The 18649-nt window shown below is 39.2% G+C and overlaps 1 protein-coding gene across 2 annotated transcripts in view; it reads left to right on the top strand.

Annotated features, from left to right (window-relative positions):
- The window catches only part of osbpl3b (oxysterol binding protein-like 3b), a 222673-nt gene that overhangs the window by 192416 nt on the left and 11608 nt on the right, over positions 1-18649 (top strand). For both annotated transcript variants that reach the window (XM_060824591.1, XM_060824590.1), the window contains 2 exons: positions 3643-3769; positions 17131-17253. In XM_060824591.1, coding sequence (XP_060680574.1) covers positions 3643-3769; positions 17131-17253 — 250 coding nt within the window. The remainder of the gene's footprint in view (positions 1-3642; positions 3770-17130; positions 17254-18649) is intronic.

The following is an 18649-nucleotide window of genomic DNA, read 5'->3' as shown; positions in this document are numbered from 1 at the left end:
TGAGTGAGGCTGAACATTTGTGCAGTCGTCGATGATCATTCCCACTTCTGACTTTATGATAGGGGGGAAAGTCATTGATAAAGCAGGTGAAGGTGTTTGGGCCTAGCACACTGCCCTGAGGAACTTCTGCAGAGATTGCCTGGAGTTGAGATAACTAACCTCCAACAATCCCAACCATCTTCCCCTCCTGTTAGTGGATGCAAGAAGTCTTGTGAGAGCAGATGAAGGAGAGTGACAATTAAGATAAGGTTCCACATGGTAGGCTGCGCTGGAAGCTTAGATTGCATGGAATCCAGGGCAAGCTGGCAAATTGGATCCAAGATTCCCTTAATGGAAGGTAGCAGAGAGTAATAGTGGAAGGATGCTGGAGGCCTGTGACTGTTGGAGTGCCTCAGGGGTTGCTGGGCCCATTGCTGTTTGTTATCTATATCACTGATTTGGATGAGAATGTGCAAGACACGATTGGTACTTTTGCTGATGACACTAAAATACGTGCTATCATGGACAGTGAGGAAGGTTATCAGCATTTGCAGCAGGACCTTGATCAGCTGGGGAAGAGAGCCGAGAAATGGCAAATGGAGTTTAATATAAATAAGTATGAGGTCTTGTATTTTGGAAGATAGAAGTTTCATGATGAATGGTAGGGCTTTAAGGAGTGTAGTGGAACAGAGGGATTTTGGAGTTTAGGTTCACAGTTCTCTGAAAGTGGAGTCACAGGTAGACAGGGCAGTGAAGAAGACTTCTGGCACATTGGCCTTCATCAGTCAGGGCAACGAGTATAGAAGTTGGGAAGTTATGTTGCAGTTATACAGGATGTTGGTGAAGCTGCACTTGGAGTATTGTGCTCAGTTTTGGTCACCTTGTTATAGGAAGGATGTTATTAAACTGGAAAGATTGAAGAAGAAATTTATAAGGATGTTGCCTGGACTTCATGGTCTGAGATATAGGGGGAGCTTGGACAAGCTAGGACTTTTCTCTTTGGAGCCTAGGAGACTATGGGGGATTTTATAGAGGTGTTTAAAATGGTGAGAGACAAGGATAGGGTGAATGCACTCAGTCTATTTCCCAGGTTTTGTGAATCGAGGACTAGAGGACATTAATTTTAGGTTAGAGGGGAAAGAATAAAAGGGAACCTGTGGGGCAACGTTTTTTAGTCAGGGTGATAAGCATATGGAATGAGCTGCTGTTTAAGTGGTAGAGGCACATGCATTAAACAACATTTAAAAGGCATTTGGACAAATACATGGATAGGAAAGGTTTAGGAAAAAATGTAGGCCAAGTGTAGGGAAATGGAGTTAGCATGGATGGATATTTTGTTCAGCATGGACCAATTTGGGTCAAGGGACCTGTGTCCTTGCTGCAGGACTCTTTTTCTGCCTTGAGGATAATAGTCACAAAATGTCAGCTCCTAATCCCTCTTGTTGTCTCAACAACCCTTTTAGGAAACTGTGTTCTACAACATTATTCTTCTGCCTAAGGTGATTCTGCATGGAAAGCCTCCTATATCTTTAATGATGTTGGAGCTAAACTCGGCAAGGATTTTCAACACATTCTTTTGAAACAGAGAAACCTGGAAAAAACCAGGGCATCTGAATTTTCTCTAAAGTGTTTTGTATTTTTGTGCTAAATTTGGCAAGTTGTCATCTCTGCTCCACATATCGCACATGTGTTCAGGACTCTGGGGGGTTTGATTTCACAGTTTTTGAATCTGAAGCTAAGAGCTCCTTTTTTTTTAAAAGCACCATTTTCTGAAGGATTGGCCTGTAAGAAAATTGATGCACATGATGCGTCATTATGGGACCACTTGCTGAGTTGTGGGAAGATGCTGCAGTGTTTAAAATCCTTCTGCTCGGTTTTCATTTTTAATCTTTTAAATTGCAGTATAAAAGGATAGCTAGCATCGTTTAGTATCAAATTATATTTGGCTTATTACTTGTATAACCTGTGGTTTTATCTAAACTTTTGAAACTTGCTTCTGATGTCAACGAAGTGCAGGCTCAGTACTGTAGGAGTCATGGAACAGCAAAACTCTAGTATCCAGAGCACCTGGGGTGCAAAGACATTGGTCAATAGTGACTGTACATCGTGACAATTTATATATTTTTAATAGTCTGCTCATGACTAATTGAAGGAATAAATTAGCTTATTGATTGGTAAGTAAGCAGAACATCGAGCAAAGTTCTTTTAAATTATTGAGATTCGGGCATGAGGTTTATCAAGGTCTTTCGCCCTTTGCATTTGAATATCTATGTTTGTGAAGAAAATTTGTACTGGCATTTGAAACTGCAAATTTATGGTGTAATTAAACCTATTTTTGGAAACTGAGCTTTGAGAGCCCATTCCCTGCATTTCCACTGAAGATTCCATTTGCAGGATTGCTCTTTCCAGACAAGACGATTACGCAAACTATAATCACTTGCGCAGTGTTTACATAGATATCAAAATTCAAAGCTTACTCAGATCGCTGTCTAGTTTTTCTGACAAAATGCTAAATTTGTTGAGTGAATGCCCACAATTTCATTTAATTAGAATCAAACATTTGTTGAATCATAATGTTTTTAGGCATATTTTGGAAAAATTTAATGGCAAGTGTAAAAGATTTATACAAATAAAAATTGCACTGTTCATAGGGTGTATCAGTAATATCACTGGACTAGTAAATAAGAGGCTCATTAATACTATAGGGACATGGGTTCAAATCCTGCCATGGTAGTTGATAGTACTTGAAGTCGGTTAATAAATCTGGAGTTGAAAGCTTGTTTCAGTGCTTGTGACATTGCAGTTGTCTTTATATGTCTAATGTCCTTTTGGGAAGGAAATCTGCCATCCCTTGCTTATCAGGTCTATATGTGACTCCAGACTCTCAGCAAAGCTGTTGACCCTTAATTGCCCTCTGAAATACCTGAGCAAGCCACTCAGTCAAGGACAATAAGGGATAGGCAGCAAATGCTGATCCTGTCAGTGATATCCACACCCTTTGAAAGATTAATGAAAATTCAACTAAACCTGTGTTGAGTAAACTATTTGGCTAGGGTAATGGATGCAGAGGAGAAGAGATGTCAATTTTTTAGGAATCTATAACTTCAATAAGCAAAGTTTCTCTTCATATTTCTTTAAAATTGGAAAACACTCACATTTACCATTTAAAATGTAATTGCACAAACTTCTCTACCTAGTTCAAATTGATTTATTAGATTAGATTACTTACAGTGTGGAAACAGGCCCTTCGGCCCAACAAGTCCACACCGACCCGCTGAAGCGCAACCCACCCATACCCCTACATTTACCCCTTACCTAACACTGCGGGCAATTTAGCATGGCCAATTCACCTGACCCGCACATTTTTGGACTGTGGGAGGAAACCGGAGCACCCGGAGGAAACCCACGCAGACACGGGGAGAACGTGCAAACTCCACACAGTCAGTCGCCTGAGGCGGGAATTGAACCCGGGTCTCTGGCGCTGTGAGGCAGCAATGCTAACCACTGTGCCACCGTGCCGCCCTACTGAGCGTTTTCCTTTTAATTTTCTGCAAATGATTGATTTGATTATTATAACTTGGGCAGCTGATGTGATACTCCATTTTGGTTTGACATTTGTGTGTGACATGTCCCTAAGATTTATGTATTGATTTGTCTTTGTAGATGCCATGCCAAAAGATTTTGAGCAGTACTACGGTCTCACCAAATATGCACTAGGATTGAATGAACTGGAACCTGATGAAAAGTTATACCTGCCACGCACTGATACAAGATTCAGACCTGATCAAAGGTATGTTGTTTAATGAATGCAACACCTCAGTCAGCTTTGTTACTTTTCCAGCACAGGACTCCCAATTGCAAGAAGTTATGGTCAAAGTGGACCATTCAGCCCATATTTGTTAATGAATCCAGAGAGTTTCAAAGGTCCATTATTTTTGTAACAAGTTCTCCAAACTATTGTATTTGCAAATTCATTCAATGTGCTGTCAGTGCTGTTTTGCAATAGGTTTCTATAATATGATGTTCAATTCTGGGCACCATGCTTTAGGAAAGATGAGATGGCCTTAGTTGAGCTAGAGAAAAATGACAACGGTGTCAGGGATTTCAGTTAGTTAGACAGATTTGTGAGCTTGAGGTTGTTCTTCTTTTAGTTGAGAAGGTTAAGAGGAGATTTGAAGGTATTCAAAATCTTGAGCGATCCAACCAGAGATAAACTGAAACTTATTCCTCCAAACCTTTCCTATTCATGTACTTATCCAAATATCTTTTAACTGTTGTAACTGTACCTGCATCCACCCTTACTCCCAGAATTAGGATCATCCATAAAATTGGGTGTCCAACTCTGTTCTTTCTTTGGCCATTAATTTGTGAAAAATTGAGACTAGATGACAGACCCGTAGGATCACTTGGCCCACCCATCAATTGAACTCCATGCATATCCTTTATTCCTATGATGTGGCCCTTACTTTTCATCTAATTTCCAATCGTATTCTAAAGGCTACCTCCACTTCAGAGCATTTTACTTTCAATCTGTATCAACCTTATTATATGCCTTCTGGAAGTTTGTATGGATAATACTCATAAACACTCCCTTTAACTTAATCATAATCTTTAAAAAAAACAGATGAGACATAACTGGCCCATTCTGACTTTCTGAATAATGTATATTTGCCCAAGTGCTGAATCACTACGTGATCAATTCAAAACTGTTGAAACTTGCATGTTTGAACATCCCTTTGTGCATGTGTTGTCTACAACATAACATTGGTAGAAAATAGTTACTTCAGTAACTACATAAAACAGTTCCATAAAAAAAAATACACATTTTGTTTATGCCCCAGGAATTGGTAACACACACACCCAAATACACATTCCTCTGTAATTAATCATTACAAATCCATTTTATTTGCACTTGGGTGTGTGCCTTGCCTCATCCCATAATTACCTGAATTCCTACAGAATGAAATATTACATATAACAGTAACCATTCTGTTTGTGAAAGACAAGTAGCATGATTGTGTCCAAGTAGATTTCTTACATTGAATTTAAAGAATTTGTTCTTCTCAGACAAATTATTGTGATAGGCCGTGTTAGTAAATGTTATAATGATAGGTTCTAGCAGATAAAGTGCCTCCATAGTAGTAATCTACAATGGACTGGGTTTGTTCACAGATTTTACAATTTTGAAAATCTGGTACCTTTTGAATAAAAGATTTCTTTTTATTTGATAATATTAGTGCTTGTGTATCACTTTTTTTCATTTGATTTTCTGCCCACTGTTGTATCTAGTACATCAGGAAATTGTTACCAATACCATAATGTTCCCTATATTTTGTTTCCATTTATGTTTTACGTTAAACGTGTATGATAGTCTTCACTGTAATTCTTCTGTACATTTGCTGAGTCTATCAATTAAGTCTCAAAAATCAGAATTTAATTTAAGAATGTGTTGGCATTCTGACAAGTTCATTTTTCATTGGGCAATTAAGTTTGGACAAGAAAGGTGGTTCTATGTTACTTGAAACACTACTACGTTTAGACACAACAGAAGTACGAGATGCTTTCTCCTCCTCCCCCACCTCCTGCAAAAAAAAACCCACTACCTGTCCTGAGCTCTAATACTGCACCATTGGAATCAATTAGATGTTTGATTACAGCCAGGCAAGTGATTGAGGAACTCGTTCTTGAGACAAAATATGACCTTCAGTCTTCCAGTGGAACCTGTGACATGGATTTACTTGATGACAAAGACTGGGAAAGTGTCAGGAACAACGAGAAGAACCCAAATCATTGACTGTCTGTCTGCTTGCAGCCAGACGGGGACTGAAAAAATGCCTCAAAACCCCAATGTGTTAAAGTTGGTGCTGATTTTATACTTTTAGTTACCTCTTCACCTTGTAATGGAAATTCTGATGGTAAAGTAAAACTAGCTCCCTAGCTGTTGGCTAAATCATCTTCCAATTGGATTGATTCACAGCACCTGAAATATCTGACATTGTTGCAAGACTGAAATCTGAGTTGGTTGAACTACCTCAGTGTACTAGTCTGGGATTCTATGTTGGTTGCTGTTTGACCTTCAGAGGGAGTGTGTGATTTCATGTTGAGTTAGCAGTCTGCTTCAGACCCTGTCATTGCCTCCAAGCTCCTGGCTGGAAAGAAGCCCACACTTTGCCTGTAAGACGGAAAACCACTTACCAAGGAAACTATTTTTGGACACTGACCTCCAAGACGTTATAGTTTGCATGAAATGATTTAAACCTGTGGGTTTACCAAAACTTGTAACTTATAACTTCTCTTCTCTTCTATCCTGTCCTTCTTAATTTCTTGAGTGCTTATGTGTGTGGATGGAGTAGGAAAACAATTTTCCTATGTTTCATTAATAAGACCATTCTTAAAGGTGCTTGCTGTGGGTTTATTTTAATAATTGCAATTTGAAAACTAGGGGGACACTGTTCAGCCTACCTCGGAGAGCGATGGGAGTAGAAAGAGAAATGAATAAATCAAGCGATACTTCCATGTCTTGGATTTGAGGGGAAAAGTTATCATAATTTAAATTCATTCCATTTCCCCTTTGTACCCGACAATTTAGGATGATATGACTACAACTACCGTGAGTGGGAGATCTGAATCTAGACCAGGGTCAAGCAAGGCAGTGAGATTGAAATCGTTCATTTCATCATCAAGGATCAACTGGCCTTTGATGTTAATGTTAAATATTGTATATCCAGAAATCACTTTAATCTCCGTCTATGCCAAAATTAAACTGACCACCGTAAGTGTATGTGATCCATAGTTTGGGGATAATGCAGTGTTATGGCTCTGATTGCGCCAGTTTATCAGTCGTTCGTGACTTCTTCAATTCTGTATACAGAAACTGTTTTGAAAGTTGTCGAACCAAAACTTATGCAGTACCATACACCCAATGAGCCATGTATTCCACCTATATATGTTGTAAGAACACATTGAGTACTTTTTATACCTTGGCAGCCATCTCTCTCTCTCAAAAGACAGTTGTTAATGAGGCGATCCAGCATAGCTGCATCAGGTCAGCCTTTCATAATCTACAAGAGCACGTGTTTGACAACAAAAATCTTAAGTCACCAAAAGTCATAATGTATATAGCAAATGCCATCACCGCACTCCTGTACTGAAGTGAAACACAGACTGTGCATCAATGATGCATAAGATTGCCAAAGCACTGAATTTCCACACCAATGCCTCTGCCACTTCCCCTGGATTCAATGGAAATCAAAAATGTGCTATTGCCCATCTTGAAGCCAGATCCACAAACATTTGGGCAAATCTGCACAATCACCTCCAGTGCACTGGCCTCTGAGTGGATGCTTGAACACTGTTGAAAATGTGTTGCTGGTTAAAGCACAGCAGGTTAGGCAGCATCCAAGGAACGGGAAATTCGACGTTTCGGGCCAGAGCCCTTCATCAGGAAGCCCTGATGAAGGGCTCTGGCCCGAAACATCGAATTTCCTGTTCCTTGGATGCTGCCTAACCTGCTGTGCTTTAACCAGCAACACATTTTCAGCTGTGATCTCCAGCATCTGCACACCTCACTTTTTGCTTGAACACTGTTGTTTTCTTCAGGTCCTGATTACTAAATGTTCCAGGAGAAGATAAAGAACAGACATACCTCGACGAATTAGGAGTAGGAGTAGGTTCATCAGGCCATCAAGCCTTCTCTACCACGTAGTATAAACATGGCGGATCTAACCATATCCTTAACTCCATGATCTGACAGATCCCAGTTGATATTTGACTCCACTGTTAGTCAAGAATCTGTCTCCTTCCTTAAATAATGCTGCCGATAACTTCTGTGGCAAAAACTTCCAAATACTGTCATAGAGAAAATAATTTTCCATCTCTCTGTCTCAAATAGGTTACCTCCAGTTCCTCACACATGGAAATATCCTTTCAACACCCACCCTGTCAGTTCCACTCAGGATCCCTTAAATGTTTCAAAAAGATCGCCCCTCTTTCATCTAAATTCCAGTAGCTACACATCTAACCTGTCAATTCCTTTTTCTTAATCTCCCCAATCTCAGGAATCAGTTGAATAAACTTTCATGAACTGCTTGAAAAACATTTCCTTTCTTTGTTGACTAGGGAGACCAAATCTGTATATATCCTTCAGATCATTCTCCCTGTATCACTGCAGCAAAACATCCCTTCTTAAATATTCTATTCCCCTTACAATAAACAACATTTCATTTATCCCCAATCATTTCCTGTACCTTCATTCTAATTTTGGTGATTCATGTTCCATGGCATCCAGCTCCCTCTGTACCTCAATGGCCTGCAATCTTTCTCCATTTAGGTAATCTGCTGCTCATCTATTCCTGCTGAAATAGGCAAGTTCAAATTTTCCTCCATTCCATCTGCCAAATTCTTGCCCACTCGCTTAACCTATCTATATCCCTTTGCAAACCATTGTGCACTCTTCACAACTTACTTCCCTATCTATCTTTTGTCATCTGCAAATTTAACAACCATGCATTTGGTCCCTTCATCCAAGTCATTGAGAGAAATTGTAAACAGTTGATGACCTAGCACTGATCCCTGTGGCATATCACTTGTTACATCCTGCCCGCTTGAAAATGATTCATTTATTCCAACTGTTTCCAGTTACCTAACAATCCTCTATCAGTGCTAATATGTTACTCATCCTGACGTGAATTCTTACTTTGTGTAGTAACTTTTGATATGGAACTTTGTCAGATAGAGTCATACGGATGTACAGCAAACAGATCCTTTGATCCAACTCAGCCACGCAAACCTAATATCCTAAATTAATCTAGTCCCATTTGCCAGCACTTGGCCGATATCCCTCTGAACACTTCCTATTCATATACCCATCCAGATGCCTTTTAAAAGTTGTAATTGTACCAGTCTCTACCACTTACTCTGGCAGCTCATTCCATACATGCACCACCCTCTGCATGAAAAAATAGCCCCTCTTAAATCTTTCCCCTCTCACCCTAAATCTATACCTCTAGTTCTGGACTCCTTCATCCTAAGGAAAAGACCTTGTGTATTTATTCAGAAATGCTTTCAAGAAAGTGAAGTACAGCACATCCACAGTTGGACTTTTATTCATTCGTCATTTCGTCGAAGAACTCCAGTAAATTAGTCAATCACAAATTTGCTGTCACACTGTCTGATTATATTAAATGTTCTTTACATCCTGATCTAGTCTCCTTAATAACATTTCTCTAGCATTGCCAGATGGTGAGGTCACTCATCTAGTTTCCTGCTTTCTGTGTCCCTCATTATTTGAATAAAGGAATCTCCAGAATTTTAAATGAAAACCAATGTACCTACTATTTCAGCATGTATTTCATTTAAGATTTGGCAATGACCTTCTGGGTCTTGTCAGGTTTTAGGTGTTAGGTGTATCCTTGGTATGTTTTTCTTGTGATTGTAATTGATTTATTTCGTCATTTGCAATAAGATTTTAAAGGGATTTGAAGGGCAACTTTTTCTCACACAGCGTAGTGAATATGTGGAACAAGCTGCCAGAAGAGGTGCTGGAGGCAGGTACAAAGATAACATTTAAAAGGAATCAGGATGGGTACATAATTTGGAAGAGTTATGAGGGATACAGATCAAATGTGGCCAAATGAGACTAGGTCAGACTGGGATATGTTGTCGGTGTGGACAAGTTGGACTGAAGGGTCTGTTCCTGTGCTGTATAACTCTGACTCTATTCATTCCTCTGTCCACTTCTCTAGAGGACCAACAGTCATTTCGTATTTTATTTTTCCATTACAAATACCTTTAGAAATTCATACTTTGTGTCTATATTTCTAGCTAGCTGTCTATGCATCAATTTCTCCCTCCTTATTAATATTTTATTAATATCCTTTATTTCCTGTTTCTTAGATTCTGTCAAATCTTCAGACCTGTCACTTATCTGGCACTTCATTGCATGTTTTTTTTCCAATTTCATACTGTCTTCAACTTCCTTTATTAGCCACAGAGGATGCATTCTTCCCTCAAAATTTTCTTTCTCACTGAAATGTAACTTTTCTAAGTACACTGAAATATCTCATTAGATGCCTGCAATTGAATCTCTACTGAGCTCTCTCTGAATCTAATTTACCAGTTCACATTTGCCAGCTTTATTTGCATGTTGTCATATTTGCCCGTGGTTAAGATTAAACTGCTCAACCTAGGTTTACAACAGGAGACTAGAAGATCACAGTAAGTCAGGCAGTATTAGGAGGTGGCGAAGTCAACTTTGATTTCAGCTCCTGATGCTGCTTGGCTTGCTGTGTTGTTCCAGCCTCCTGCCTATCTAAATTGGACTCCAGCATCTGCAGTTTGTTTTTTGTCTCAACCTAGGTCTCGTTTTCTCTCCCTAAAATTGAATGTGATACTCAGTCATATTATGATCACTGCTACCTAAAGGCACCTTCATTATGAGGCCATGAGTAAATTCTGTCTCATTGCCCATTGAGATCTAGCATAGCCTGTATGACTCCAGAATATGCTGCTTTAAGAAACTGTCCCAGAAAACTCCATCAACTAATCATCCAAACTACATTTCCCAATCCGATTTATCCAGTGCCAATCTCCATGAAGATTCCAATCACCCAAGAGTTTCTTATCACACCCGACAGTGTTTATTGTTCAGGTCCTATACATGATTCCCATCGGTGAATTCTGGCATTTACAACTCCTCGCCTCTACGCAAACTGACTATATGTCTTGAGCTTCTGAAATAGTCACCGCTCTGTGTTGTGTTAGTATCATCCTGAATTAACAGATCTATCCTTCCAATTTTAAGTAGTAGCTGTCCTTCAGTAATGTCATTTACCACTGAATTTTCAGGTCCCAATCTTTCGTGTTATTGCAACCAGGTCTTTGTAATGGCTATTAAATCAAACGTGTTTATTTCTATTCACACTTTTTATTCGCCTGTTTAGTTAGGAATATTGTGTATATTCAGACAAAAAGCCTTGAGTTTTGTCTTTTTATTATTTGTAACCTCTATCCTTGTCTGCTGGTGCACTCTTAGGTTTGTTCACAGTGTCCCTTCCTGCAGCTCCTTGATCATCATTCATCTTATTAATAACTTTACTGTCTTGCCTTGTCTTCTGTTATTTTATCACATCTTCCAAAATTTGATCCTTTACCCATCCTTTACTTAGTTTACAGAATTCTGTATCACCCTAGTTCTATAATTCACCAGAATAGTGGTCTTAGTGTGGCCCAGATGAAGACCATCCCAATGATCCAGCTCCCAAATTCCCCATTACTGGTGTTGTGCCCGATGAATTAAAACTCTGTTTATTGACACTCATTTCTCAATGACACTCGTAGGTGTACAGTCTTGGTTACCTGTGGCAATCTGTTTGTGGCTTAGATTTTTAAAAAAAGGTTTTGCCTTTTAATTTAAATTTTAGCTGCTCATGCTCCTTCAGCAGAACCTCTCTTCTAGTTCTACCTATGTCATTAGTACTAGCATGGACCACAATCATTGGATCAATCACCTCCCACTGCAGGTTAATCTCCAGCACACAGCAGATATCCGTGGCACTTAGCTGGGAACACAGGCATCTAGCATTTCATGAACAAAGTAAGGACCGCCAATGTTGGAACAGAGTTTGAAAAGTGTGGCCCTGGAAAAGCGCAGCAGGTCAGGCAGCATCCGAAGAACAGGAGAGTTGATGTTTCAGGTATAAGCCCTTCATCAGGAAGGAATCTCCTTCTTGACTACACAGAATGATACTCGTTCCCTTGACTATGCTGTCCTGTACAACCACTACATTCCTATTAACTCGCCCATGATTGAGTGGCTTGCTGTAATGTAGTGCCATGGTCAATTAGTTTACCCACTCTACAACCATTGTTTTCATCAATACAGGCTACAAGAGCCTCAAACCTTTTGGAAATTTACAAGGACTGAAGTTCCTCCATTTATACATTCTGGGTGTGTATAGTGCCTCCCTCCCAGTCGTAACCTCCTGTCTGAGATCTCTCATTAAATCTGAAGGACCTATCTTAAGAGACTGCCTCATGGAGCAAAGCAGGCAGGTAACTTTCTCCCTTGCTGCTATGTCTGTCTGCAATATGACATCCAGGTCAATGATTGAGCTCCTCAAGCCAGAGACTTTGCTGATGTGGCTGTCCTGGATCATACTGGCATTCAGAAACTCCCACATCCTGCAGTTGCAATACATCACCTGCCTTGATATCCTTATTTCGATTTTAATAAAGTAATTTCTCTTCTTAATTTATACTTAAACACTTACATAAAATTTGTCACTGCCAGAAAAAAATATCAGTAATAAAATTGTATAATCATTCATAAATTACACAAGTTTCAAAATTCTGACCAAGAAATCACTGAACTGCTTTGCTGTGATGGCACTCTTGATTCTTGTTCATTCATGCTCATTTCTCTAGGTTGAATAGAATATCCCCTCATTGCTCACTGTGCTGTTTTTGAACCTGCTGCCTCTTCTCTTACAAAACACTTTAAAGACATTGTGATGGTCTTTGTGAAGTATGGCACTATTGTCAGTAAGATCTGGGGAAGACATTGCAACCAGTCATTTAAAATTTATCCTACAACGTACATCACACTGAATTTAATGCCTTAATGATAAGGCAGAATTGTGGCAGAGATAAAAAAATAAATAAATAAAGCAAATCCTGCAGTCCTGATCCCATTGCCTCATGAAGAATCCTGCTCAAAGATTTGTGGTAAAAAATTGTCTGATTCAGGGACATGAAAGCCTACAACAGAAACATCACTCCCAGAAGGACAACCAATGAACAGGAGAGTTGAATGAAGAACATTAGGTGGAATGCCTGCATTTATTGACTCTTTTGAATGTTCTCAAACTGAACTTAGATTGTACAAGATGAATCAATGAAGAAAAATCTTTCAGCATTTTAGTTGGATATTTATCAGAGTGAATTATTTTTAGAAAGTTGTTCCATACAATATCTGGCAATAAGGTCAGTGGAATATATGAAAAGTAGAGCCCAGGTGACCTTAGTATGGGGCGAACAAAGTTTTATTGTTGTATTTCTGTCGTTTAGCTCCACCTTCAGAAACCTCCATGGAGCATGTTGAACAAAGCTGTGTGACCAGGTTACGATCACCGGTAGCAATTACACAAAACTATCTTAAAAATTGGAAGGAGAAGACTAGAACTAATCAAAATCTCCTATGTGAAAGAATGGATGTCTTTAGTGCCTGGTACAAATGGAGTTGTCTTAATTTGAATTTATACTTGATTTAGATTATAAGGCTCCATTTTCTCTCAGACCAGCAGGATGATGATTATAAACAATTTGAGGGATTTTTGGGCGTATACATACTCGTATGAGAATTTAGTGGCTGAGCTAGTTTATGGTATGATTAGTGGAAAGGTTCCTTGAAACTGAAAGAGGGGAGATATAGACATACCATAAAATTAGGGTGTAGATTTGGCTTTTAGGTCTTTATTAATTTCTCCTGTAGTAACAATATCCAGTTTCAAATTGAAACAACTGATTTTGATCTCCAGGTCAGATAGTTCACTTATGTAGTAATTGCCAAAGATACTTATTCTATTAATTCAACATTCTTCCAAAGCTCAATGCTGTTAGAACTGTTGAAAATCAACTTGTGGCTCTGTGCCTCAGGGATAGGCTGATGCATGATTTGAATGTCTAGGAAAGGACATTGATGTACAGTTAAGAAGCAGCAGCAAGAGAGAGAACCAGGAAGGCAGCAGGTACACGGTGTGGTTAGAGTCGTCTTCATTTCCACCAGTTTATGGTTTGTCATGTCATTATGGCCGCTGCCCTCCCTTTTCTAGTCAAGGGTCAAACTCATAAATTCCTCCCATGGTTACTGTACACTTCAGCTGATATGCCCCAAACAGGACAGATGCTCTGGCCATCTTACAACATCTGGACAGTATGCTTCCCTAGAGACAAAAAACTGCAGATGCTGGAATCCAGAGTAAACAGGCAGGAGGCTGGAAGAACACAGCAAGCCAGGCGAGATTTATCATATTTGTTCATATTGGTATTTTTGGGTCCAAGGATGTAGATGTATTGCTCATTAGTGAGAATGTTAAAATTCTCTTTGTACTAAGCCTCCCTCTTTGTATTGCACTCTTTATCATTTTCTCAGGTACAATAATCATTTTGTTCTTGGTAAGCCTTTATTGTCCTTTGTGGGATCAAGTTCAAATAACAACTGAATTTGGTAAAGGGCAAAAATAGCCTCTTATTCAGTAGCACAGCAAGTTTGAGGCAGCAGTATAATCCCAAAATACAGTGCTTACAAGAGTCACTTTATACGTAGTTCTTACATATATTGAAATTCCATTATTATGGTGTTACATTGCTTTATCTATCGTACACAAAGATTAGAGCGGCTTCTGTCCTGGGAGAAAGGAGATGGGTTAAAATGTTCTAAATGCTGGCTGCTACTTCTAATGGGATTAAGAGTGTCTGTCTGTCCAGTCAGCTTGCATAATTAAGACGTATTAGTCCTTTTGTTTTTTTAAGTTAGTAAATGTTAGTAAAATACTGGGCCTATATGCTGTAAATAAGCTAGACACTGAATAGAAGAATAAAAGATATTAAACTGATTACCACAGCTGGGTTGTGAGATTTGTTTACTATTTGTCAGTGTGAGTTTCATTCATTCATGCTATTTCACTTCAACGCTGTTTTGTCAGTTAGTTTCTTCAAAGGATAATGGCCCAGTTAAAAAGTATTTAACAAGTACATGCTGATTGGGGAAACTGTTTTGTGTTCTGTAATCTATTCAGCTCCGGGAGATGCTTGGTAAGGGCTGATTAATATGACAATGTTTTGTGTAGACGTGATGGCGGGAATGGTATTGTTCTGTATGTTACACTTATTCACAAGTAGCAAGGGCTGACAAGGTGTGAAAATGCAGTAATCGGGTTGAAAGGGTTGTTGTAAATCTGGTCTACCTTATGATAGTAAAATATACTGCAGAACCACGGTTTTATGAATGAAACCTTAGTATAGTAGGGAGTTACAAATGAATGAAACGGGAATGTGGTCTTCACTTGTGAGTGGGTTAGTGAAGGGGTTATGAATGAATGAATGAACAGGAACTCCATATTATTGAATATCGCTGGTGAGTGAGTTAATAAAGATAACCTAAAACTTCCACTTTGCTAGAATTGATTATTTTGCTACTTTTCGTCCTTTTGAATTGATGGAAACACAACTAAGGAATAATATCATAATGTACAAGTACTTTCCTGAGAGAGTCTTATTATAAAGTGACCCAAAAGATTTAGATCGGACTGACTGGGAACATTCTATGTATGATATGAACTGTGACGATAAAATTGGGATATTCGATTGAGAGGTCTATCGCGTTCAGTTTCAATGTCTGATGTCTAAACGAGAAAGGTTAATTTTCCAACCAACCAAATCCAAGATGTTGCAATGAAATTCTCATTGTGAGTGAAAAGGGCCTATTCGCATGGACTATTGATCATTATCATCCTCATTAGTACTTAATCTTGCCTCAATAATACCCTGGCCAGGTAGAAACTAGATGCCAAGAATTCCCGCTATCCACTTGCTCTTTTAGATATCCATCTTGAATACCAGTCACCAGCATCTGTGGGCACACTTCATGGGGAGTTACCAATGCAGCCATGTCCATCAATGTAGGCATCTGATACCAGCAACTCTCTCAGCAATGCTGCCAGGATGCTTTGCAACCACAGGCATGCATCCATTTCATGGCTTCAACCAGACTGCTCTCCAAGGTCCTCACCAGCTTGCATTGTCAGTGCTCACTTATTTGCACCTACGAGGATGCTCACAGCATTACTTTCTTGCCTTTCCTTCCCTTCTTACACTGTTCCCTTTCAGCCATTGGTAACAGTCTCACAGGACTTAGACCTTGACTTGACCTTTAGTGAGTCATAAAACCAGACAGCTTGTCAGTGGTTGTCAGTAGTTCTCAGTCAACATATTGCTGTAGCACTCCGCTTAAGGTACTGCATGTGCTTCAAACAAATAGTCACGTCTCAAAGTCTAAAGGGAGTAGTTCTCAGTCAAGTCCAGAGAGACCTCCTTGGCACAGCAAGTTAAGGGCATCATCTGATATCCATCCAGGAGTTTAGCTATCTGTTCATATATGGTCACCATCAGTATCCTTTTAAAGGGAGCAAAGAGCTGAATGTCTGACACAGCATATCTATCTTGATATTTTTGTTTTAACCTGGAATAAGACAAAGGGAGGGATTGAATGTAATGAAAATGGCTGCTGCTGTAGCTGTTATTGCTAGTACGAGTGGGGGAAAGGTGATGTGTCCTGGAGGAGTGGTATGCAGCACACAGGGCATACTGGGTCAGATGTCTTGGGGAATTGGGAAGGTGAGACCAAATGAGAGATGTTGCATGTGACACTGGGAGTGGTAGACGATGAGCATTGGTGGGTTCAGTGGCAAAGAAGGTAAGTGTGAGGTAGCAGAGAGATGATGGTACTTACCTTGGCTAACAGAAGAAGGTCATTGACCACTTTGTGACATTGCTCAGCATTCCTTCAGATGGTCAAGACCACACTACAGTAGGTGGCAACCTTGAACCAGCCTGGCTGTCTAGTCTCAAGGTGCCTATGGCAAATGGACGATTTAGGCTAGCTTTGGATGAGGGGACGGCCTAGGACCCCGGTATCTAGTTAATGAGGTGAGTGAGAGATGTTGGAATGAGAAAATTGTGCTCGGCTTTGCAGAGAGAAGCTCTCCAGGAAACACGTTGAAAAATGGCATGTAGGTGATTTCTGGGAAGATGCAGCCCATCATCTCTGTATGCAACAATGGTTCTATGACTTTGGAATTTGTTCAGGCTGAAATTGTTATGTTATGAGAATTAATTCCTGTTCTTTATGGGGGATCAAATTAGCTCTGTTTTAAAAAAAAATGATTCTTAAACATCTTGGAGTGAATTGGTCACTACCTAAAGATAGCCATGCTTGAAGATTGTTATGAATGAATTGAATTATAGCAACAATGTAACCCTGCTGACAAATCCACAAAATAATCAATTAACTTGCTTTCCCTTTTACTTTACATTGTGTTGTAATTTTCTCAATACACTTCTATAAACTTCTTCTGGTTTGAAATGTTACCCTAGATGCTTGGAAGAAGGTAACATAGAGGCTGCAGAAGCTCAGAAAGAAAGAATTGAACAGCTTCAAAGAGAAAGGAGGAGAATTCTTGAAGAAAACAACATGACACATCAACCTCATTTTTTTAGGTATGTTAGCTAGTTTGAGTGTGTGCATGTAACTTACATTTGTATCATTTGTTAATTTATCCTTAGCACTAACAACAAAACATATTATCATAGGATCACCTCCAAATAATTGTTCGTGAGGAAATTTAATAATCATGGAAAAATATAGTAGTTTGCGTTTTCCTTGATAACTAAAATTATGCTGTGCATGAACAAACAGGAATTTGTGAAATTTTAATCATAACCAAATGTCAATGGGTAGAAATCTCAACAAATTAACTTGTTCAAGAGAGTTTCAGTCTACTGATTTAGTGAAGATATTTCATTCATTTTAAAGAGGATAGTTAAAGACTTAGTCGGAACATTGGGTAAAGTTAATTCATGTGCACATGAGTAATGCCAAAGTTCATACAGTTTGAACCCAGTTGAGTTGGCCTGAGCTGCACTTCTATATTAAATTATGTCCAAATTAAAAACTTCAGTTGTAAGAGGAGTAATTTGATGTGACCTTATTATTACTATAGTCAAAAACCAAGTGTCACCCTTATGATCAAATTACTTATTTACACAAAAATTTGCTATTTTGGATTGTATAGTTAAGAAGTTGGCTCAGCATTTCCATTCTGCACATAAATGATACAATCATTGTAAGGTGTTTGAATATAGAAACGTTTATACTGTCTATTCAAAAACAGTAGTTTGGGTTATTGGGGTGAAGAAAATACATGAAATTTTATGTGGTTCTTTGATCAAATTTATTAAAGTATTTCTCATATGCTTAGCTTTTAAAAAGATCTTTATTCTCTGGATATAGGCTTCACAGGCCAGGCCAGTTAACTAATCTGAAAGTGTGGCATTGGTAGGCTTTGAACTAGGATTGACTTCCTTTACCCGCATGCATCCTCAGAGCTTTCACAGTGTTTTATTTCATAATGCAGCCAGGACACTTTTTCAAGCGGACACATGCACACACACACACCAATAGTACACAACTGTCCCGAGAATCAGAATGGTGTTTGACTTGGTGTATTTCCATGGCATTGCCACTTTTATCCTTCTTGATGGTAGAGAGGCATGAGGTGTTGCTTTCGTGGTGAATCCAGGAGATAGTAGCATATTTTCAAAGCTAAAATGGATCACTACTGTGCTTGTGCAAGTCCAGTTCAGTAGCGTAAAAAGGATCAGTGTGTGCCACTTGGCTCACTGAGTCTGCCCCACTATCGAGTAAGGTCATGGATTAACTTCCATCTTGACTGGACTCCTGCCTTATCCCCATAATCCTTATCAATCAAAGATCTGTCCAGCTGTTGCCTTGAATTTATTCAGTGGCCCAGGCTCCACTGCGTTGCAGATTAGAGAAGTCCAAAAATTAATAACTCCTTGGAAAAAGAAATTCCTGCTCACCTCCACCTTAGTC

Source organism: Hemiscyllium ocellatum, chromosome 5 (genome assembly GCF_020745735.1).
Source record: "Hemiscyllium ocellatum isolate sHemOce1 chromosome 5, sHemOce1.pat.X.cur, whole genome shotgun sequence".
Taxonomy (NCBI): domain Eukaryota; kingdom Metazoa; phylum Chordata; class Chondrichthyes; order Orectolobiformes; family Hemiscylliidae; genus Hemiscyllium; species Hemiscyllium ocellatum.
The sequence above is the reverse complement of the archived record's forward strand: the minus strand, read 5'-3'. Positions and strand labels throughout refer to the sequence as shown.